We start from the raw sequence: 24,482 nt of genomic DNA on the forward strand, positions 1-24,482 counted from the left end.
CGTGACATCTACCTGACAATTAGAAAGGATGTCCTTTCCACATAAACAGTGCAGATCTAACCACACTATTAGCCTTCTCCTAATTAATAATAAAGTAATGGAAAGAGTTATCAATAGTCCTATAATGTGACTCTAGTTACCAATAACCCGCTCACTGATATTCAGTTTGGATTTTGGGGGTGGGGTGGGGGGTGTGGGTGTGGGAGAGGGGGTGGGGGTGGGGGTGGGGGTGGTGGTGGTGGCGGTGGTGGCGGGAGGGATGGGTTGTCACTTCTGACCAGAAGCTTATATCAAAACTGGCTAAAGGAACATGACTGAAGCTGCGACAAGTGCCTCATCTCCTGACTCCTCAAGGCCCTTCCACCATCCACGGCAGGAGCGTGATGGAATCATACCATACACCGGGATGGGTGCCGCTGCAACAACACTTGAAGCTCAACACTATCCAGGACAGAGCAGTACGCTTCATCGCTCCAGCTCCTGGACTCAATATCAACCCCTCCACCACCAGCACACGCAGTTTGTACCATGTTAATTTTGTACCATCTACAGGATATACTGCAGCAGCATAACAAGCTTGCTTTAACACTACAGGTTGAACCTCCCTTATCTGGAACCCTTGGAACGTGGCCTGTTCTGGTTAAGGGATTTTTCAGGACTAGGGGTGGTCACATTAAATTGGATGGTACAGGAACTGAATAAAGGGATAGCCGGGCTGGCTGGCTTGGGGCTGGGAATGGCAGAGAGATCATGGGGGGGGGGGGTGGGGTGGATTGCGAGGTCAGGCCAGCGATTGCGGGAGTTGGCAGGGAGGATGGACTTCAATTTGTTCATGTTGGAGTTCTGCGCATGTGCCACCTGGTGGCCAGGAATGGTTCTGGACGAGAGGTGATTCTGGATAAGGGAGGTTCAACCTGTACTATTGGAAAAAGGATAAGAGTAGCAATGTCATGGGACACCCTCCAAGTCACACAACATCCACCTTCACCATCTGGAATTCCCAAGCTAACAACCTTGTGGCCACACCATCACCACAAGCATTGCAGCAGTTTAAGGTGCTGGCCCATCATCACCTTTTCAGGGCAGCTAAGGATGGACAAGAAATGCCCATTACCTGAGAACAAATAAAAAAGTAAACACCTTAAGGTGGGAAATTGATAGTAAAAAGAAAAAAATATGGTTGATAATATATGACTAACTTGTTCCCTAAATCTAATTCCTCTATCAGTTCTAAATCTTAAGCTTTCCTTCTGAAAGAAAAAAAAATGGGAAAGGTGGTGCTAAATAACATTTTAAAACCTTAATTGATAGCCGGTCCACAATTTTTTGTGTAATATTTACCGTCTATACAAGTATGCATCCTATTTGGGAACCAATCGGTAAAAGTTTTAAAAACAAAATTAATTAAGTTTGTCAACCTGTGTGTCTTTGAAGATGATGTATTTATTTTTCCAGTGATTTCCTTTTCTAGAGGCTAATATCTGATAGATACATTTTATAACTTGCTATCAGAAAATATATGAATTGCATATTTTTAATATCCTTTTGCTTGATGTGTCATGTCACAGATGCATGGGCTTGCTGGTTTGTTGAAAGCTTAATGGAACTACAGTATTATGCAATAAATTGCCTGCTATTAAAATGGAATATCATATGTTGTGACAGCGAAACAGGCATGTAGTTGCCTGTTTGTATTACAGTAAAAAAGATAGAACTTGTATTTATATAGTGCCTTTCACAACCTCAGAATTTCCCAAGGTGCTTCACAGTTATTTGGAGGCAAATACAGCAGCCAATTTATGTACTGCAAGGTGCCAGAAACAGCAAGGAGATAAATGACCAGCTAATCTATTTTTTCTGGAGATGTTGATTGGAGGATAAATGTTGACAAGGACAACAGGAGAGCATCCCTGGTCCTCTTCAAATAGTGCTATGAGATCTTTTTACATCAACCTAAATAGGTGGATGGGCCCTTGGTTTAATGCTTCATTTGAAAGACAGCATCGCTGACGCTGCAGTACCTCCCTCAGTACTACATTGAAGTATCCGGATAACGTGCTCAAGTCACTATAGTGGGGATTGAAATCGTAACCGTTGGTCTCAGAGGTGAGGGTGATATTGTCAGATCAAGTCAGCATTGAAGAAGCCACTTTGCACTAAAAGTACAGACATAGGTACATGCTGCTGGAATCTGGAGTCGGGACAAGATCTGGTTCTGTAGAGAAGTGAAACTCCTTGAGCAGTTACTTTGCTTTGGTGTGGGATGGAGTCGAGGACACTCGTGTCAAAGGCAGAGTCTCCATTAAGGAGATCTTCGAAGTGCTCCTTACAGCGGGTCCTGACTGCCTCGGTGTCCTTGATGAGTGTCTCCCCGTTCTTGGCCAGCAGTGGGGTGAGGCCTTGGATGCTTGGGCCGTAGGTGGACTTGACTGCGGTGAAGAATCCTTGCGCATCATGGCTGTTGGCCAGCTGCTGAATCTCCTGTGCTTTCTCCATCCACCATCTATTCTTTAGGTTGTGGGTTTTTTGTTGGACCTCGGCCTGTAATGCTGCTTTGCTGCTCCCGAGTTGGGTTGTTGTTGTTTTAGGTTCAGAAATGCCCTGCGCTTGCGATTTATTAGCTCTTGGATCTCCTGGTCATTCTCATCAAACCAATCCTGGTGTTTCCTAGTTGAGTGACCAAAAGTCTCTTTGCAGACACTGATTATGGTGGCCTGGAGGCACTGTGGACACTCTATTATCAGCCTATCATCAGCAAGGGCAGACATCGACGACGAGATTCAATACCGCCTCCAGTGTGCCAGTACAACCTTTGGCCGCCTGAGGAAGAAAGTGTTCGAAGATCAGGCCCTCAAATCTGGCACCAAGCTTATGGTCTACAGGGCTGTAGTGCCCGCCCTCCTGTATAGCTCAGAGACGTGGACCACATACAGAAGACACCTCAAATCGCTGGAGAAATACCACCAGCGATGCCTCCGCAAGATCCTGCAAATCCCCTGGGAGGATAGCCGCACCAACGTCCGTGTTCTCGATCAGGCCAACATCCCAAGCATCGAAGCACTGACCACACTTGACCAGCTCCGTTGGGCGGGCCACATTATTTGCATGCCCGACACGAGACTCCCAAAGCAAGCGCTCTACTCGGAACTCCAACATGACAAGTGAGCCCCAGGTGGGCAGAGGAAACATTTCAAGGACACCCTCAAAGCCTCCTTGATTAAGTGCAACATCCCCACCCACACCTGGCCAAAGACCACCCTAAGTGGAGGAAGAGCATCCGGGAGGGCTCTGAGCACCTCGAGTCTCGTCGCCGAGAGCATGCAGAAAACAAGCGCAGGCAGCAGAAGGAACGTGCGGCAAACCAGACTCCCCACCCACTCTTTCTTCCAACGACTGTCTGTCCCACCTGCAACTGAAACTGTAATTCTCACATTGGATTGTTCAGTTTGGAGTGGAAGCAAGTCTTACTCGATTTTGAGAGACTGCCTATGATGATGATTTTGCTTTGGAGTCAGTGGTTCCTGAATTACACTTCAAATGTAGCCTTGTGAAACCAATACAGCTTAACACTAATACGATACTTGTAAATGAATGTACCATTAATCTTCAGCTTAGTGTGCTAACAGTGAATGGTGGAATTGGATTTTAAAAGGAAACTTGCACTTTTGCATTATTAAGCTGATCGAATGTTTGTAAACACAAATCAAAACTGCTCCATTATTTATCTAACATACTCTGGCCTTGTTGGGGCCTGTGCAATAATTTTGAACGGCAACATTGTTTTTTCCCCACAGACAGAATTTTACTTTGTTCACTTAGATCGTGACTAAAATTCTTTGAAGATTCTGGATAAAACTACTAAGCTAATTTTTGTCAAATTTCGATGCATCATTCGAAGTCTAATTTGTTTCGGTTAATTAACCGAGCATGTAGAATTTCACAGGTCAGCCATTGGCCTGTTCCACATCTCGAGCTATCCATTCAGCAACATTTAACTATCCTTTCCCATTCTTTTACATTTTTCTTAATTATTTTTTAGCTTCTGTTTCCACCACAATTTCTGATAGGTTATTCCATAATTGCAACAGCCTTCTACATATCTAAAAGAACATTCTTATAATCCCTCCCTTTGTTCTTTTGGTGATCTTAAATTGATGTCCTCCAGCTACTGACTTACCAACTAGAAGAAATAGTTTCTCCCTGTTACATTATCAAAATCTTTCATAATATTGAACACCTGTATCAGCTCTCTTAACCGTTTCATTTCTAATGAAAAGAGCTTCAATTTTTCTCATCTCTCCTCATATCTAAAACTGCTCACCCCGGTATTGTCTATGTGAATCTCTCGTGCACATACTCCATGGCCTTGACATCCTTCGTGAAGTAGAAAATTAATGTTGGCTCTGAAAATCAGGGTTCTCTTTCCTAAATGTATCTGTTAACTCCTAGATAGGTGTTGGCTCATGTGTTGAACCCAGCTGTAATGTTTCTCTCTCCTTTGTTAAGTTGTATGCCAAGAATTCATGGCCCGGATTCTGTGACGGTGAACTGTCAGCGTTCGCCATCATTAGCCCTCTGAAACGAACCATGACTTCAGGATTTACTGCGTGCGCATCTAAATGCGGAAATCCTGAAGTTGCGGTCATTCATTCACTGCTCCGACACAAGCTGCACTGTGGACCCCCCCCCCCCTCTCCCCATAGCTGGCAACCAGTGAAATCAGTGAAACTGATCAAAACTTGGGCTTTTCCATGCGAATGCCAGTGTTAAGGGCTCAATTTTGCCCAAAGCCATTTTTTGGCGTATTGTCAGAGCTATGCCTGTTTTTCTAGGCCACAGCTGCTCCAAAAATAAATGCCAAGTTTTTTTAAAATTGACACCGCACAGTGTGTCCTGTAGCCTCGGCGGGGCGGGGTGGGGGAGACTAATGACTGCGCCGAAAAAATGATGCTGCTCCTTCTGCGCTTGCGCAAAAAAAAGGCCGTTTTTGACATGATTTCTATGGGCACGCATGCGCAGTACAGCTCCCGGTCTACAGTCGGCTAATTTTAAAGAGCCAGTTGTCTGTGCGAGAATTTTGAGTGCGGTGTGAGAACTTTAATTATCATTGGAAAAGTCGGAGCTGCAATACAAGATGCAACGCGGCGCAAGGACCAAGAATTTTTTACAGGATGAAGTGAAGACGCTAGTTACTGTGATTGAGGGCAGATGGCAGGAGCTGGACACCAGCAGAGGTCACATAAAAGTTCCACCCAAAGAAATGAAAAAACACTAGAACCAACTTACAGAAGATTACTGTGCAATTATGACCACCCGAGGTCTGGAGGCCAGTGCAAAAAGAAGTGGCAGGACCTTGGTCAAGCAGTTAATGTAAATAATATTTTCATTTTTCAATGGAATTGCAATTGTAAATGTGACCATCTGTATATCTCCCACCCAGCAGAAAGACACCCTCTCTAAAAAGTTATATTTTCATCTTTGCAGAGGAAAGTGCACACAATAAATGAGAAAGAACTCTGAACAGGAGGAGGCCTGGCAAATCAGCACGCACTGACACCCGTGCGAGAGAGGGTCGCTGCTTTGATGGGTCCTGCCTGGAGAAAAGCAACCACCACTGCACAAGCTGGGCCCACACTCGAGGGAGAGGGTAAATCCTGCAAATTCCACAGTCTGGCTTTCCTAAATGTTAAGTTCTGTGCGGGCTAGCCATGCTTCGGTTCATGGGGATGTCTCCGTCAGCTACGCTTCGGTTGATTCGATGTGCTATCATTCATCGTGGTCTTTCAAATCAGCCTGCTGCTGACGCTGTGTGAGCCTGCTCATGCCGTCCTTCCCCCTCCTCTGCTGCTAACCATTTGTCTGTTCTGTTATATTTTGCAGAACTTAAGGCTAACCCTGATGATGCAGAAGAAGATTCAGATGAGGATGAGCCTGAAGAGGAGAACATCTTCCAATCCTACCTCCCAAACCAAGAGCATGGGGGTGAGGGGGAGCGGATGGATGAAGTCCCCACTGCTGTACTCACTTTGGAGGAGGGGCAGATGCTGCCCATTGAGGTGCTAGCCCCTTCCCTGAGTAATGGTTTGAGTATTAGTGGGACACTCCATAGTTTCCCACCGTCCGAGGCTGCGGATCCCAGTGGGGTGCAGCGAGGCACGCCCAGGGCCCCACTGTCCCAGGCTGCGGGTCCCAGTGGGATGCAGCAAGGCACGCCCAGGGCCCCACAGTCCCAGGCAGCAGGTCCCAGTGGGATGCAGCAAGGCACGCCCAGGGCCCCACTGTCCCAGGCTGCGGGTCCCAGTGGGATGCAGCAAGGCACACCCAGGGCCCCACAGTCCCAGGCAGCAGGTCCCAGTAGGATGCAGCAAGGCACACCCAGGGCCCCACAGTCCCAGGCAGCAGGTCCCAGTGGGATGCAGCAAGGCACACCCAGGGCCCCACAGTCCCAGGCAGCAGGTCCCAGTGGGATGCAGCAAGGCACACCCAGGGCCCCACAGTCCCAGGCAGCGGGTCCCAGTGGGATGCAGCAAGGCACACCTAGGGCCCGACCATCCGAGGCTGCGGGTCCCACTGGGATGCTGCGAGCCACACCCAAGGTGAGGAGGGGAAGGAGAGCTCGGCTGTGCTCTCCTGAGGTGCAGGATCTAACAGATGTGGTTCACATGATGGCAATGAATGCCCGATCACTCCTGGACGCCATCAGTGGGGTGGATGATGAGGTATCGGGACTGTCGGGAGAAGTAACAACACTTTCATGAGAAATGGGAACACTGTCCTGGAACATGAGGGAGGGAATGTTGGAGTTAGCTGCTGCAATAAGGGAACGTGCCCAGACCCCGCGCCCATTGACAAAATCAACTGCCACTCCCAATCCTCAGACCAGCCTATGAAGAGGGCCAAGCCGGGCCTTCCACATTACCGCCTGCCCCCCCCCCCCCCCCCCCCCCCCCATCAAGAAGTGCGCATTACCCGAGATGCTCAAAAGAATAAGCTTGGTACCAACCTGAGAAATGCTGCGCCACTAACTGAGGGCAGAGGTGGAGTCACCAAGACCAGAGATAGGTGCAGCCTTTCTTTGATATTATTGTTATTGTTACTGTTGTAACTGTTCTCAAATTAAAAGTTTTTTGTAAGTTATGTAAATTTACAAGTAGTTTGGAAGTTATCTTTGAGTTTGTAAGTGATCAGTGAAAACTTTAAAGTTTGATGCAAGAATATGTTTATTAAAGTTAAGTACAAACAAATGTTTGTTAAACTTTTGAATAAAATATATTTTAAATTCTAACTGAATCATTTACATTATTTGTTCAATTATTAACACAACTATTTGAAGTAAACAAGAATCATTTCCATCATTTGTTCCATTAACACAACACAACATTATGGAACATGTCCAAACAGTAAACATGGTCCATGTGGAATTGTTGCCGCTGAGCCTTCAGGTAGCAAACCGTTTACTGATGAGCTGCTGGTGCAAGGCTCAAGCAATTGTTAAAGGGGCATGACGATCTGCCGTCGTGCTCCGGGTTCAGGTAGCTGTATGGCTTCCTCGTCCTCGTCCTCCTCCTCTTCGTAATCTGCATCTTCCTCATCATTATCATCAGCCACTCTCCCCTCAAGTGGGTCTTCTACTACCAGCTGCTGCTGCCTCATGATGGCTAAGTTGTGCAGCATGCAATACACAACAGTGAACTGACCGACAATCTCAGGGGAGTATTGCAAGTGGCCTCTGGAATGGTCCAGGTATCGGAAATGCTGTTTCAATATGCCAATGGTTCTCTCTATTATGCTGCGCGTTGCAATGTGTGACATGTTGTATTTCCAGTCAGCTTCCGTCCGGATTATGCATAGGGGCGTCATGAGCCAGGTGGCGAGGCCATACCCTTTGTCTCCCAGCAGCCAGCTCTGCCCTTTTTGCTGCTGCTGAAACATGGCAGATATAGCGCTCTCGCATAGGATGAACGCATCATGGGTGCTCCCAAGTTATCTTGCATCAACTGCCATGATGCGATGCATGTCATCACAGACGAGCTGCACATTCACGGAGTGGAAGCCTTTTCTGTTCGTGTACATCTCTGAATCCTTAGCTGCTCGCAAGACGATGTGGGTACAATAAATGCAGCCCTGTACCTTTGGGAAGTCAGAAATCCTGGAGAAGCCCACAGCCCTTTCACGCTTTGCCTGGGCGGTTATGGGGAACTTTATATAGTCATTCCTCCGGGCATGTTGTGCAACAGTCACCTGCCGAATGTAGTTATGTGTTGCATGTTGAGAAATGGCGCACGCATTCCTGGAATGATACAGGTGCATAAAAAAAAGTGCAGCTGTAACCTTTACTTCAACTGACGTTTCTAGGGTGGAGGTCTGCTTTTATTAACTCACAGATCTCCTGTGACACCTTATTTGCGGAAATGCAGCCTTCTCACACAGTCTGCAACACTCAGGTGTAGGTATGAACGCTTGTCTCGATATACCCGATGTGGGTAAGGCCTCCTACCCATCATCCTACGTGCTCTGAGGTTCCTCAGGTGATGATGTCTAATCAGTCTTCTCCGCAGCACAATCATGCAGAAGCCTTGCACGAGGTATGGCATTGTCAATATTGCCCCCATAATTTAATTGTAACTTTGCAAAAATCTCAAAACAGCAGGAGAAAACACTCGCACCTTCTTTGCTCTCTCTCCCCAAGGTCGACACACCCTGGTATCGACCACACCCGGTCTGCGCATGCGTAATAGGCTTGCTTAGAACAGGGAGCTAGGCATTCAATAAAGAAACAAAATCTAATGCAATTCTTTAATCTTTGACTTTTTCAAAGTGCCACCCCACCACCAACGTCTGCTCGCCGGGCTCGAGGGTTGGCCGGCAGAATCGCTCTCTCGCCCGGACACAGGCTCACCGCGCCCCCCCCCACCCGGGCTTCTTTTGAAGCTGATCCCGTGTCTGGGAGAGGAAGCGATTCTGCCGGATGACGCTCCAACCCTCGAGCCCGGCATGGTACTTTGAAAAAAAAATCAAAAATTAAAGAATTGCATTAGTCTTTCATTTTCTCCCTTTTGACTTTGAAAAAAATAAGCTTCATGATGCATATTCTTTGCCTTCTTGACACCCTCCAAAACTTCGCCTAAAAACAATGGTGTCTTTCTGCACAGATTTTTTAATGTGCGATGCTTTTTTTTAAGTGCCCAGAAGGTTTTTTGGAAGTGGTCACATTCGCTGTCCGAGGAAAAATGTAAGTTGGCCAAACTTGCTTAAACGTGAAAATCCGGCGCAGATATCAGGTTACATCCCCTATGACGCAAAAAAAATACTAACCTAAAAAAATCGGAACTGAATTACGTTGGCGTGGAAACTTGGATATTTTAATTTACGCCAAAAAAAGCAGCGCACGGCAAAAAAATGGCCCAGATAACAGGAAAATTGAGCCCTTGATAACTACCAGTTTTTCAGTTTTGTGTATTAACTGGAGAATTCAGATTGTGCAGGACAATAACACGGGGGGGGGGGGGGGGGGATATCTTAATTAGGATTTGTTTAATTTTTTATAATTTGTTCCTGTTATCTTTTAACCAAATCTGTTGCTTTTGGTTTAATCTGTTTTGTTTGAGGCACATTTAGTGGTTTGATGCTGTTAATCTAGCAGTCTGTTGGAGATTTTTATTTTGGATACATTGGACCCAAGTTTCAAGCCGCACCGAGAACGGCACAGCCCCGACCTGGACGCCCGTTATTCGCGCCACAAAGTGCACCAAAAAAATACTTACCTATTCTCCGGCTCCCTGCAGGTCTTCTGGAGCTGGGCACGGCGCAGCACAGCTCGAGCTGTGGAGGGCGGAGCTAGGTCCCTGCGCTGAAAACAGTGCCGGGACCTCTGCACATGCGCGCTACAGTGGGCGCGCATGTGCAGTAGCTCCAGGTGCCCAAAACTGTGTGGGAGGGGCCCGAAGCACGCAGCTCCTAGCCCTGGCCGAATGGCCTCACTGGGGTTGCGTGGATAAGGCTGCCTCCCACACCCAGCTCCTGCTTCCTCCCGACCCGACCCCCGCTCTCCCCCGAGCCCCGGACCAGACCCGACCCCCGCTCCTCCCCCCCCCCATCTCCCTTCTCTCCCCTTCCCCCCCCTTCTCCCTTCTCTCCCCTCCCCCCCTTCTCCTTCTCTCCCCTACCCCCCTCTCCCTTCTCTCCCCTCCCCCCTTCTCCCTTCTCCCTTCTCTCCCCTTCCTTCTCCCTTCTCTCCCCTCCCCCCTCCCTTCTCCCTTCTCTCCCCTCCCCCCTCCCTTCTCTCCCCTCCCCCCTCCCTTCTCTCCCTCCCTCCCTCCCTTCTCTCTCTCCCTCCCTCCCTTCTCTCCCTCCCTCCCTCCTTTCTCTCCCTCCCTCCCTTCTCTCCCTCCCTCCCTTCTCTCCCTCCCTCCCTTCTCTCCCTCCCTCCCTCCCTTCTCTCCCTCCCCCCTCCTCCCTCCCTCCCTCTCCTCCTCTCCCTCCCTCTCCTCCTCTCCCTCCCTCCCCTCCTCCTCCCTCCCCCCCTCCTCCTCCCTCCCCCTCCCTCCCCCCCTCCTCCTCCCTCCCCCCCTCCTCCTCCCTCCCCCCTCCTCCTCCCTCCCCCTCCTCCTCCCTCCCTCCCCTCCTCCTCCCCCCCTCCTCCCCTTCCCCTCGCTGTCAGAAACACAGACACTGACAGACAGAGAGTGAGAGACACACACACACAGACAGAGAGATAGAGACACACTTGGGGGGGGGGGGGGGGCATCCCAGCACGCTGTTAGAGGGCTCCCGGTGCTGCAGTCGGTAAGTGGAAAATATTTTATTTATTGATTTTTTAAAAATTCTTTTTATTTCTTATTAATTTTTTGTTTGACTGATTTATTGGTTGATTTATTAATGTATTTATCATTTATTATTTAGCTCTTTATTTGTAAAACTGAAGTGTTTAATGTTTGTAAACTTCCCTTTAAACCCCCCCCCCCCCCCCCAATTCCCTACGCCTGATTTTCTAAGTGTAGATAAGGTTTTTCTGAGCGTACAAAAATCTACACTTACTCCATTCTAAGTTAGTTTGGATTATGTTTTCACTGCCTAAACTTTCAAAACGGGCGTAAGTGGCCGGACACGCCCCCTTTTGGGGAAAAAAAAATCTGTTCCAAACTGAAACTGTTCTAACTGACTAGAACTGGAGCAAACTAAATGCCGAGAATTGCAATTTCTAAGATACTCCATTCTAAACCAGTTGCTCCAAAAAAACAGGAGCAACTCAGGCCGAAACTTGGCCCCATTGTGCTTCATGGTTGTAACTAGTGAAAGGAGATGGTGGATAAAAATAAAAGAGCAGACGGAAGAATTAAAGAAAATAGAAAATTGAAAAGAGCAGCTATTGGTACGTGAGCAGGGACATGCTAAATGTCAAAGTTGTTCCTGTTTGCACCTCAGAGATTAAACGCAGACTTGTAAACTGCACCAAATACAATATGCTGTATAGCAGTCATTTTTAAAGTGATCAACTTCCTTGTGTTATTCTAATTATGCCCTCTAACTATTGTGGTAATAAATCATAAACTAAAACATTTTATGATATTTATTGCAGTTGGCATCAGGAATCTACAGCTTTGCCTGTTCCCTGTGGAATCATCATACTGACACTTTTTTACAGCAGATCTGTACTGGTGAGACAGCTGCCATCAATTCACTGGAAAGAACTTTGCTTTCATTGAAAGGTATTTTTGTTGTAAAGAACTTTGAAGTAATTTTTTGGCTACATAACTGCTATAAGATTTCAGTTTTGATTGATTGCATTAATTTGTTTCATTTTAAGGCTATATAGAGAGATTATTTTCTTTGAAATATCTACACAAATCATCACGAAGTTTAGACTGATTAAACGAATATACCAGAATAATTCATTATCGTGGATTATTTGTCTGAATAACAATCTCTGTATAGAATTTATAAAATGACCAAATGATCAAGCCAGGTGTCTCGTGAATTTCCAAGGCTGAGTTGTTTTATTTAGCATTAGTTCTTGCCATTCTGGCTGTTCAGGAAGGCAATGAATATTTGCTAATGTAAAAGATTCTTTTGAAAATAGGATTTCAGCTTGGTTCAGTAGTAGTACTCTTACCTCTGAGTTAGGAAGTTATGCATTCAAGCTCCACTCCAGAGACTTGAGAACATAATTTCGACTGGCACTTAAGTCCGGTATTGAAAGAGTGCTGCATCCCATTCTATTAACCTCCAATAGAGATTGATAGGTGCAGTAAATGAGAGGGAATGCGGCTCAGCAGTTGCAGTTTCTGCTTATGGAGGATTGATGCTTGTATTGAGGTGCCTAAAGATAGTCAAAACTCCTCTTCTGAGCTCCTGTAATGTCATCTCTTGAGTTCCCCAAGGATCCATCTTTGGCCTGTTCATCTGCCTCACCTTCATGCTGCCCTTTTGTGATGACACCAGCAGACATGCGGTCAACCTTCATATATTATTTGATGACGCCCAACTCTACCTTTGCAGCACTTCCCTCAATCCCAGAACCAAATCTATGCAGTTAGACTTGACTTTTGTGGATGAGTGGAGAATTTCCTCCAGTGGAACAGAAGAACAAAGCCATTGTTTTTGGCCATGTCAGAAGCTCTATGCCTTTGCCATTGACTCCATCCCCTTTTCTAGCTGCTCCCTCAGGTTGAGCCAAATTACATATTGCCTTGGCATTCTGTTCGAGGCAAAGCTCCACTTCAATCCCCATTTCTTACCCATTACCAAGGTTGACTTCAATGATCTTCTTGCTGGTCTGACTTACACCCTCCATTAGTATTAAAGAGAAATGAATCAAATGACCCTCTCCAGAAACACTAAATCGTCTAAAGCTTTGTCTCTAATATCCTTTCTCAAACCAAGACCTGCTCTTCCATCGTCCCTGACCTGGCTGATCTATGGCTATTTTTCCCCATGAGTAGAATTTAAAATCTGTATCTTACTCTTGCACTGCATTATCCCACCTTACCTCTGAAATTTTCTTCAGCCTTGTGTCTTCACACCTACCCTCTGTTCTTTGTGCATCAACCTTTCCTTCTTATCCACTTCTGGTGGAAGAGTCTTTAGCCACCTTGTTCCTATTATTTGGAACTCCCAGCATAAACTCATGGGCCTCTCTTGTTACCTTTAAAAGCCTTCCCATAATGTATTTTACCAAGCTTTTGGTCACTTCTCCCAACCCTCCTACAAAGACTTGGCTACCATTCCTGCTTTCACCTATGCAGGATCTCGAGGCATTTCTTCTGCATTCAAGGTGCTGCTTAATGGGAAGTTATTATAGTAAAAGTAATGACAATAATGATAGCTTCAATTAGGCAATAGAATACTCTGAACTTTGGTCACTATACCTCTGTTTAACATCTGTTGATCATGTACATTGGACTTCTTGTACCTTGGCCTGGGTGCTCAGTGTCCAGTTGCTGTAGAAACATTTTGAGAGAGAGAGAGAGAGAGAGAGAGAGAAATTAATCTTATAGGATGTAGGTTCACACTGCTTCTTTGGAACTGTAATATCCAGAGTGTATTGCAACAACTAAATTTGCAAGTAACAATTGTGAGATGCAAATAGCAAGGAAAAATATAAAATACATACAGCTAAAACCACTGAATAAAACTGAAGTAATGCTATTCGGAAAATGTTCATTTGCATTGCTGGGCGGGGGTGGGGGGGGTGGTGAAGGGGAAGGAGTTGTCAGTGGGACTACTGGGGCAGAGGGAGCCTTTTATTAAATGCTTTGATACTGTCCACTGACATTGTGACCATAGTTGATTGGTTGGTCAGCCATGCTGAGACTTTGGAAAATGACCACTTGCTCAGGTATTGGAGATTTGACACACCCTGGTTACTGGAACGCCAACGGCAGCTTCAGCAAGAATTACAAATCCACCATGGGAAGTAGGACATCGGAAAAACAAATCTCAATTATTTAAATAACTAAGATTTTGGGAATGGAAAAATAAACAAAATCCTTGAATGTTAAGCAAATACTGCAAATACACTTTGGGAGCAAAAAGTAAATATAATGCAAGTAACTGGGAATGAGAGGTTTTTGTAAAAACAAAGTGACTTAAATTTTATAAAGTGATAGGCAAATATATCTGATCTTTATCTTTCAGTATTGGAAAGTTGTGCGATGTTTTTTTTATCTATAGAGAGTCATGGTATATTGTTTCAGGAAATTTGTTGTATTGATGCAGAAAGCATCACCATGCTGAAGGATCTCCAATGCAAGGTACTGAGAAATCTACAAAGGTGGAGCCTCTGGTTGTCCGACACTTAGTGCATACTCTCACCCCATAGCGGACATTCCAGTTCCAGAGAGATTAGGTACATGTTGGCAGTCCCACACTTTAGGAACCTGCAACTGTACATGGATATTGCTGGATTTTAACCAGCTAGAACTGCATATCATACCAGCACAGAACACTTGTAAATTGCTTGTCCATCCAGGACTATCCTACCTGTTACGGCATCAATTTGCAGGGTTATTTGTAACTAAATGTGAATAATCTCAGCCACCAGTGATTGGGTTATCTCTCCAAGTCTCATTAATGAGCTAGACTGGCCAATTAATCGTCAACCGTCCCCCAGAGAACTGAAGATCTGCTTGGCTTGGATATCAGATTGCCAAGTCTTCTATTGAAGGTTGACTCGGTTCTAATTTCTCACCAGTAGGCTTATCATCTTGCAGCTACCTGTATCATGATTGCAAAGGGATCCTACTTCTCTCCCAAAAAGTTAGATTGTTTTTCTCTTCAGACCGACCACTGAATTTCTGGCCTTTGTTGTTTATGTGTATTTATACCAGTCTTGAGGGCAGAAACTGTTGAATAAATTTTTGTTCATATTTTATTCAGATACAGGTTTACATTGCATATAGCACTCATTCCCAAGAATGGTATGTCAAGACTCTGTAAATAATAGTCTGATAATTAGTATTAGTCTAAACTTCTATTTATGATTCTCCAGGGCGGTAATTATGATTTAAAAAAATAATCAGTTTGAAGTAGGCAACATGTTCAGTTGGCAGTTCACAGCAGATGATGTGACACAGCCAAAATTTATATTCCTAATATATTTTTGCCTCAAACTTAGATGCAAACACTAATGCAACTTATTCCCTAATCCATATTTATGTGCATACTGCTGAATGTTCATAGTACAAAGTAGGTTTTATTTATGAAGTTTTCAGCTGGTTCCGTGCAAGTAATTAGTTGTAGCAATATTGTAAGGGCCCAAAATAATTGTTGAACCTCAAATTTAGACACAGCTATTGGAGAAAAACGCAAAGATTGTGCAATATGTCTCATTTTGCATTTTTTTCTTTTTAGTTCTTCGCAAACTGACAGTGCATGGGTTTATGGAACCTCACAAGAATTTAGAAGTAATGGTATGTAATTTTCATAAGTTTTCCTTTACTTGCAGAAATTTATTAAGACACAGTCCTCATTTTCCTGAATTTGTACCTTGAATGAGTGGAACATCTGGCATCACATTGAAAAAGATGTCAAAAGATCAACCAAGTTGCTTAAGTGATATGATTAAGGCAGGAAACCTGATTGATTAATTGAATCAAAGGCTCACATTTGATGTGGGTGTCTCTACCATTGGAAAATGAATAAATCCACAATTACACTGCGGAAATGCACCACCCAAAGTTGCACTGAGCCATCTATACCAGGTTCTGGTCTGTAGTGAATTAGTTGATCTCAGCCAGGTTACTGGCTAAGGGTGCAACATTTGGCCTTCGCGAGGATAGGTAAAATCACACAGGTTGCCATTTCTGATTGCTTTTCGGTGATACCTGCTGGAGAGTGCTCATCTGTGTATGTTGGATCATGCTTGGTTATATTCAAGCACTGTTTTTCAACTCCCATAAATACTTATATGTCTCCAACTTGGACTCGATCAACCTTTCTGGAACCTTGGTGTACTAGAGAGCCACTGCTCTCAAAAACATACCATAAAGCTTAATTTTTTTTTAGCACAAGCACATGCAGAACTTTCCACCATTCTTTTAACAACTGTGGACATCCACTTTGATTTTAACTGAATCACCACCTGCTTTCCTAAGTGGTCGGAATAGTTCAATTTTGGGTTTAATTTGCATGTTCATGACAAATGACTCGTGATGATATGATCGAGCTGCTCACCTCCCATCCATAATATGGTTCTTGGGGAAAGTAAAATTGATTGTTCATATTCCTTGTCCCAGGAATTGCTGCATTTGACTCAATTAATGTAATTTTAGGTTCAAAATTTAATACAGTATGCTGTAGTCATCCAAACAAAGGGGACTACAGTGGGATGAGGGCAGCGTTGGCTAAAGTAGACTGGAAACACAGACTAAACAGTGGCACAATTGAGGAACAGTGGAGGACTTTTAAGAAGCTCATTCATAGTGCTCAACAAGAATATATTCCAGTGAAAAAGAAGGGCGGTAAGAGAAGGGATAACCAGCCGTGGATAACCAAGGAAATAAAGGAGAGTATCAAATTAAAAACCAATGCGTATAAGGTGTCCAAGGTTAGTGGGAAAATTTTAAACGACAGCAAAGAATGATTAAGAAAGCAATAAAGAAAGGAAAGATAGATTACGAAAGTAAACTTGCGCAAAACATAAAAACAGATAGTAAAAGCTTTTACCGATATATAAAATGGAAAAGACTGACTAAAGTAAATGTTGGTCCCTTAGAAGATGAGAAGGGGGATTTAATAATGGGAAATGTGGAAATGGCTGAATCCGTAAACAATTATTTTGCTTCGGTCTTCACAGTGGAAGACACAAAAACCATGCCAAAAATTGCTGGTCACAGGAATGTGGGAAGGGAGGACCTTGAGACAATCACTATCACTAGGGGGGTAGTGCTGGACAGGCTAATGGGACTCAAGGTAGACAAGTCCCCTGGTCCTGATGAAATGCATCCCAGGGTATTAAAAGAGATGGCGGAAGTTATAGCAGATGCATTCGTTATAATCAACCAAAATTCTCTGGACTCTGGGGAGGTACCAGTGGATTGGAGAGCAGCTAATGTAATGCCTCTGTTTAAAAAAGGGGGTAGACAAAAGGCAGGTTAGTTTAACATCTGTAGTGGGGAAAATGCTTGAAGCTATCACTAAGGAAGAAATAGCGGGACATCTAGATAGGAATAGTGCAATCAAGCAGACGCAACATGGATTCATGAAGGGGAAATCATGTTTAACTAATTTACTGGAGTTCTTTGAGGATATAACGAGCATGGTGGATAGAGGTGTACCGATGGATGTGGTGTATTTAGATTTCTAAAAGGCATTCGATAAGGTGCCACACAAAAGGTTACTGCAGAAGATAAAGGTACGCGGAGTCAGAGGACATGTATTAGCATGGATAGAGAATTGGCTGGCTAACAGAAAGCAGAGAGTCGGGATAAATGGGTCCTTTTCGGGTTGGAAATCGGTGGTTAGTGGTGTGCCACAGGGATCGGTGCTGGGACCACAACTGTTTACAATATACATAGATGACCTGGAAGAGGGGACAGAGTGTAGTGTAACAAAATTTGCAGATGACACAAAGATTAGTGGGAAAGTGGGTTGTGTGGAGGACACAGAGGCTGCAAAGAGATTTAGATAGGTTAAGCGAATGGGCTAAGGTTTGGCAGATGGAATACAATGTCGGAAAGTGTGAGGTCATCCACCTTGGAAAAAAGAATAGTAAAAAGGAATATTATTTGAATGGGGAGAAATTACAACATGCTGCGGTGCAGAGGGACCTGGGGGTCCTTGTGCATGAATCCCAAAAAGTTAGTTTGCAGGTGCAGCAGGTAATCAAGAAGGCGAATGGAATGTTGGCCTTCATTGCGAGAGGGATGGAGTACAAAAGCAGGGAGGTCCTGCTGCAGCTGTATAGGGTATTGGTGAGGCCGCACCTGGAGTACTGCGTGCAGTTTTGGTCACCTTACTTAAGGAAGGATATACTAGCTTTGGAGGGGATACAGAGACGATTCACTAGGCTGATTCCGGAGATGAGGGGGTTACCTTATGATGATAGATTGAGTAGACTGGGTCTTTACTCATTGGAGTTCGGAAGGATGAGGGGTGATCTTATAGAAACATTTAAAATAATGAAAGGGATAGACAAGATAGAGGCAGAGAGGTTGTTTCCACTGTTCGGGGAGACTAGAACTAGGGGGCACAGCCTCAAAATACGGAGGAGCCAATTTAAAGAGAAGGAATTTTTTCTCCCAGAGGGATGTGAATCTGTGGAATTCTCTGCCCAAGGAAGTAGTTGAGGCTAGCTCATTGAATGTATTCAAATCATAGATAGATAGATTTTTAACCAATAAGGGAATTAAGGGTTATGGGGAGCGGGCGGGTAAGTGGAGCTGAGTCCACGGCCAGATCAGCCATGATCTTGTTGAATGGCGGAGCAGGCTCGAGGGGCTAGATGGCCTACTCCTGTTCCTAATTCTTATATGTTCTTATATAAATTCCAAGCAGTTCACAATGTGAATTAATCAATAATTTTATGTGCAGCAGTATTGCAATGAATTGCTCACATCTTGAAAATATCTAGCTTGGAATTACACCTATCATCCTATTTGGAGTACAGGCATGCTTGAAATTTTGTATTTTGGACAAAGATTTCCATGGAAATTTGCACCTGGCTGCATAAAAAGATATAAAATTATAAACTGACAAGACCTGTATAGCTGTTTTGTGTCTGCTCTTCTCTTCACTGTGACGGCTGACGCGGTGTCTGGGGCACGAGCCTAAACACCATCCTTCCCTGTGCCCACCAGAGTTGTGCGTATGCACACACGTTGCGGCCCCGAAAGCATCCAGCCAGAGCCTGCGATCTGTGGCTTGAAGCAAGTTTCCTCCATTTTCCATCGGCTTGCTGCTTGCCTGGAGAAGGACAGGAGATTGGGTGGGGCGGAGAAGACGGGAGATCGGGTGGAGGTGGGGAGGGAGGAGAGGACAGAAGATTGGCTGGGGGGAGGAAAGGACAGATCATCAGATGGCGGGGGAGAGGACAGATTGGACGAGGAAGAGCGGGCAGGAGATTGGACGGGGTGAGAGGACAGGATGGGGTTGGGGTAGGGGAAAGGACAGGCGATCGGACCGGGGGAGAGGACAGGTGATCTGATGGGCAGCAGACATGAGATCGGACGGGCAGGGGGAGGACCGGTGATCGGACGGATGTAGAGGACAGGCGAGCGAAGGGTGGGGGGTGCGGAGAGGGCGTACATTTGCGTACATTTGCATACATTGGAGGAAAATATATTGGCAGGGACAGAATTAGTTAATGGACAGAATAGAGAGTAGGGTTAAACAGGTCATTTTCAGACTGGCAGGTTGTAATTAGTTGGATGCTGCAAGGATCAGTGCTCGGCCTCGGCTATTTACAATCTATAGATAGAGATAAACTATTTCTACTGGTTGAGGAGTCTAAGAACAGAGGGCATAGTCTCAAAATTAGAGCCAGGTCTTCCAGGAGTGAAGTTGGGAAAGACTTCTACACTCAGGATGGTCGAGGTTTGGAACTCTCTTCTGCCACTGGCAATTGATTCCAGGTCAGTTATTAATTTTAAATCTGAGATCGCTAGATTTTTGTGAGCCAAAGGTATTCAGGTATATGGGGCAAAGGTGGGTATATGGAGTTCGGTCACTGATCAGACATGATTTCAATGAATGGGGGAATAGGCTCGAGGTTCTAAATGGCCTATGTTTCTATTATTTACAGATCAGTCAATCTCTTTTATTCATTCACAGGATGTGGACATCGCTGGCAAGGCTAGGATTTATTGCCAATCCCTAATTGCCCTTGCGTGGTTTGCTGGACCATTTCAGAGGGCAGTTAAGTCATTAAAGGACATTAGTAAACCAGATGGGTTTTTACAACATTCTGGTAGTTTCATGGTCATTACTGATGCTAGCCTTTTTATTCCAGATTTATTTAATTGAAGTTAAATTCCCCAGCTGCCGCAGTGGGATTTGAACTCTTGTCACTGGATTTTGAGGTCAAGCCTCTGGATTACTAGTCCAATAACATTTCCACGAAGTTAGCGTTCCCTTAATGGCAGTCATGAATGAGTAGGTTGCATGTCATAGTTTTTAACCAGACCAGTGTGTTTTATGCTCAGCATCATCTTGTGTTCAAATTATTATTCAAAGGACAAATTTCCTAAATGGTAAATAAGATTAGAGAGATGAACAAGTGGCCCAAACACTGGTGTGGGAGAAATGGGTTTCAATTCATGGGGCACTAGCTCCAGTACTGGGGTAAGAGGGAGCTGTTCCGTTGGGACGGCTCCACTTGAACCATGCTGGGACTGGTGTCCTGGTGAATCGAATAACCAGGGCTGTAGATGTGGCTTTAAACTAAATAGTCGGGGGGAGGGTTCAGGTGAGCCGAAATGTAAAAAGTCAAAGAGCAAGGAGAGAGTAGCGGTGGGGCAAATGATAAGCAGAGTGTGACAGGAAGGGACAGAATGTATAAAAATAAGAGTGTATCGGAAAGCGGGGTCAAAGCAGATGAAAATGGTAAAAAGAAAAACTTAAAAGCTCTTTATCTGAATGCATGCAGCATTCGTAACAAGATAGATGAGATGACGGCACAAATAGATATAAATGGGTATGATCTGATAGCCATTACAGAGATGTGGTTGCAAGGTGACCAAGACTGGGAACTGAATATTTAGGGGCATCTGACAATTCGGAAGGATAGATTGAAAGGAAAAGGAGATGGGGTAGCTTTGTTCATAAAGACTGAGATCAGTGCAGTAGTGAGGAATGATAGTGGCTGAGAAGATCAAGATATAGAATCAGTTTGGGTGGAGATAAAAAATAATAAGAGGAAGAAGTCACTGGTGGACGTAGTCTATCGGCCCCCTAACAGTAACTACACTGTTGGATGGAGTATAAATCAAGAAATAATGGAGGCTTGTAAGAAAGGTACGGCAATAATCAGGAGTGATTTTAATCTTCATATTGATTGGACAAATCAAATTGGCCAAGGTAGCCTTGAGGAAGAGTTCATAAAATGTATCCGAGATGGTTTCCTTGAACAGTATCTTGTGGAACCACCCAGGGAGCAGGCTATCTTAGATCTGGCACTGTGCAATGAGACAGGATTAATAAATGATCTCATAGTAAAGGATCCTCCAGGAAAGAGTGACCATAGTATGGTTGAATTTCAAATTCAGTTGGTGGGTGAGCAGGTTGGATCTCGAACCAGTGCCCTGATATTAAATAAAGGCGATTACAAAGGGATGAAGGCAGAGTTGGCTAAAGTGGACTGGGAAAATAGATTAAAGGGTAAGATGGTTGATGATCAGTGGCAGACATTTAAGGAGATATTTCATAACTCTCAACAAAAATATATTCGTGAGAAGGAAAGACTTTAAAAGAAGGGAGAACCATCTGTGGTTAACTAAAGAAGTAATGGATGGTATCAAATTGAAAAAAATGGCATACAAACTTGCCAAGATTACTGGGAGGCCAGAGGATTGGGACATTTTTTTCAATCAGCAAAGGACGATGAAAACAATTATGAAGAGAGGGAAGATAGAGTATGAGAGTAAACTAGCAAGAAATATAAATACAGATAGCAAAAGCTTCTACAAGTATATAAAAAGGAAGAGAGTAGCTAATGTAAACATTAGTCCCTTAGAGGAGGGGACTGGGGAATTAATGATGAGGAGCAGGGAAATGGCGGAGACTTTGAACAAATATTTTGAATCGGTCTTCATGGTAGAAGACATCAAAAACATCCCAATAATAGTTAATCAAGGGGCTATAGGGAGGGAGGAACTTAATACTATCACTAAAGAAGTAGTACTCAGTAAAAAAAAATGGGACTAAAGGTGGACGTGCCCTGAACCTGATGGCTTGCATCCTCGGGTCTTAAAAGAAGTGGCTACAGAGATAGTGGATGGATCGGTTGTAATCTACTAAAATTCCCTGGATTCTGGAGAGGTCACAGTGGATTGGAAAACTGCAAACGTAATGCCCCTATTTAAAAAACGGAGGGAGACAGAAAGCAGGAAAGTATGGACCAGTTAGCTTAACATCTGTCGTTGGTAAAATGCTGGAATCCATTATTGAGGAAGCAGTAGTAGGACATTTGGAAAAGCATAATACAGTCAAGCAGAGTCAGCATGGTTTTATGAAAAAGAAATTATGTTTGACAAATTTGCTGGAGTTCTTTGAGGATGTAACGAGCACGGTATATAAGGGGGAACCAGTGGATGTGGTGTATTTGGATTTCCAGAAGGCATTCAATAAGGTGCCACATAAAAGTTTACTGCACAAGATAAGAGCTCACGGCGTTGGCGGTAATATATTAGCAGAGATAACGGATTGGCTAACTAACAGAAAACCGAGAATGTGGATAAATGGGTAATTTTATGCTTGGCAAACAGTTACTAGTGGGGTGGCACAGGCACAATCTATATTAATGACTTGGATGAAGGGACCGAGTGTAATGTAGCCAAGTTTGCTGATACAAAGATGGGTGGGAAAGCAAGTTGTGAGGAGGACACAAAAAATCCACAAAGGGATATAGACAGACTAAGTGGGCAAACATTTGGCAGATGGAGTGAAATGTGGGAAAATATGAGGTTATCTATTTTGGCAGGAAAATTTTTTTTAAAATGTTATTTTTTAAATGGGGAGAAACTACAAAATGCTGCAGTACAGAGGGACCTAGGGGTCCTTGTGCATGAAACACACAAAGTTAATATGCAGGCACAGCAAGTAATCAGGAAGGCAAATGGAATGTTGGCCTTCATTGCAAGGGGGATGGAATATAAAAGCAGGGAAGTCCTCCAACTGTACAGGGTATTGGTGAAGCCACACCTAGAGTACTGCATACAGTTTTGGTCTCCTTATTTAAGGAAGGATATGCTTGCATTGGAGGCAGTTCAGAGAACGTTCACTAGATTGATTCCGGAGATGAGTGGGTTGACTTCTGAATAACGGATGAGCAGATTGGACTTATACTCATTGGAGTTTAGAAGAATGAAAGGTGATCTTATTGAAACATATACTGAGGGGGCTCGACAAGGTAGACACAGAGAATATGTTTCCACTCGTGGGGGAATCTAGAAGTGGGGGCATAGTTTAAGAATAAGGGGTCGCCCATTTCAAACTGAAATGAGGGGGAATTTCTTCTGAGGGTTGCAAATCTGTGCAATTCTCTGCCCCAGAGAGCGGTGGCGGCGCGGTCATTGAATATATTTAAGGTGGAGATAGATGGATTTCTGAGCGATAAGTGATTGAAGGGTTATGGAGAGCGAGCAGAAAAGTGGAGCTGAGCCCAAGATCAGATCAGCTATGATAGGCGGTCCCTCGAAATAGAGGAAGACATGCTTCCACTCTAAAAGTGAGTTCTTAGGAATTACAGTCTCTGTCACAGGTGGGACAGACAGTCGTTGGAGGAAAGGGTGGGCGGGGAGACTGGTTTGCCACACGCTCCTTCCACTGCCTGCGCTTGTTTTCTGCATGCTCTCGGCGACGAGACTCGAGGTGCTCAGCGCCCTCCCGGGTGCTCTTCCTCCACTTAAGGCGATCTTTGGCCAGGTGTCGGTGGGGATGTTGCATTTTATCAAGGAGGCTTTGAGGGTGTCCTTGAAACGTTTCCTCTGCCCACTTGGGGCTCGCTTGCCGTGTAGGAGTTCTGAGTCGAGTGCTTGCTTTGGGAGTCTTGTGTCAAGCATGGGAACAGTGTGGCCCGCCTAACGGAGCCGGTCGAGTGTGGTCAGTCGTTCAATGCTGGGGATGTTGGCCTGATTAAGAACACTAACGTTGGTGCATCTGTCCTCCCAGGGGATTTGCAGTATCTTGTGGAGGCATCGTTGGTGGTATTTCTCCAGCGATTTGAGGTGTCCACTGTATATAGTCGACGTCTCTGAGCCATACAGGAGGGCAGGTATCACTACAGTCCTGCAGACCATAAGCTTGGTGTCAGATTTGAGGGCCTGATCTTCGAACACACACTTTCTCAGGCGGCCGAAGGCTGTGCTGGCGCACTGGAGGCGTTGTTGAATCTCGTCATCGATGTCTGCCCTTGCTGATAATAGGCTCCCGAGGTATGCAAAGTGGTCTACATTGTCCAGGGCCGCGCCGTGGATCTTGATGACTGGGGGGCAGTGCTGTGTGACGGGGTCAGGTTGGTGGACGACCTTTGTCTTACGAATGTTTAGCATAAGGGCCATGCTTTTGTACGTGTCGGTGAAGATGTTGATGATGACTTGGAGTTCAACCTTTGTGTGCAGACGCAAGCGTCATCCGCATACTGTAACTCGACGACAGAAGATGGGATGGTCTTGGATCTGGCCTGGAGGTGACGAAAGTTGAACAGATTCCCACTGGATGTATAGTTTAATTCCATTCCAGCGGGGAGCTTTTTGAGTGTGAGGTGGAGCATTGCAGCGAGGAAGATCGAGAAGAGGGTTGGCGCAATGACGCAGCCCTGCTTGACC

At 44.9% G+C, this 24,482-nt stretch overlaps 1 protein-coding gene across 6 annotated transcripts in view; it reads left to right on the forward strand.

Moving 5' to 3' along the window:
- The window catches only part of ipo11 (importin 11), a 928,775-nt gene that overhangs the window by 171,143 nt on the left and 733,150 nt on the right, over positions 1-24,482 (forward strand). For all 6 annotated transcript variants that reach the window (XM_070869309.1, XM_070869300.1, XM_070869323.1 and 3 more), the window contains 2 exons: positions 11,579-11,708; positions 15,352-15,410. In XM_070869309.1, the coding sequence (XP_070725410.1) occupies positions 11,579-11,708; positions 15,352-15,410 (189 nt within the window). The remainder of the gene's footprint in view (positions 1-11,578; positions 11,709-15,351; positions 15,411-24,482) is intronic.

Source organism: Pristiophorus japonicus, chromosome 2 (genome assembly GCF_044704955.1).
Source record: "Pristiophorus japonicus isolate sPriJap1 chromosome 2, sPriJap1.hap1, whole genome shotgun sequence".
NCBI lineage: Eukaryota > Metazoa > Chordata > Chondrichthyes > Pristiophoridae > Pristiophorus > Pristiophorus japonicus.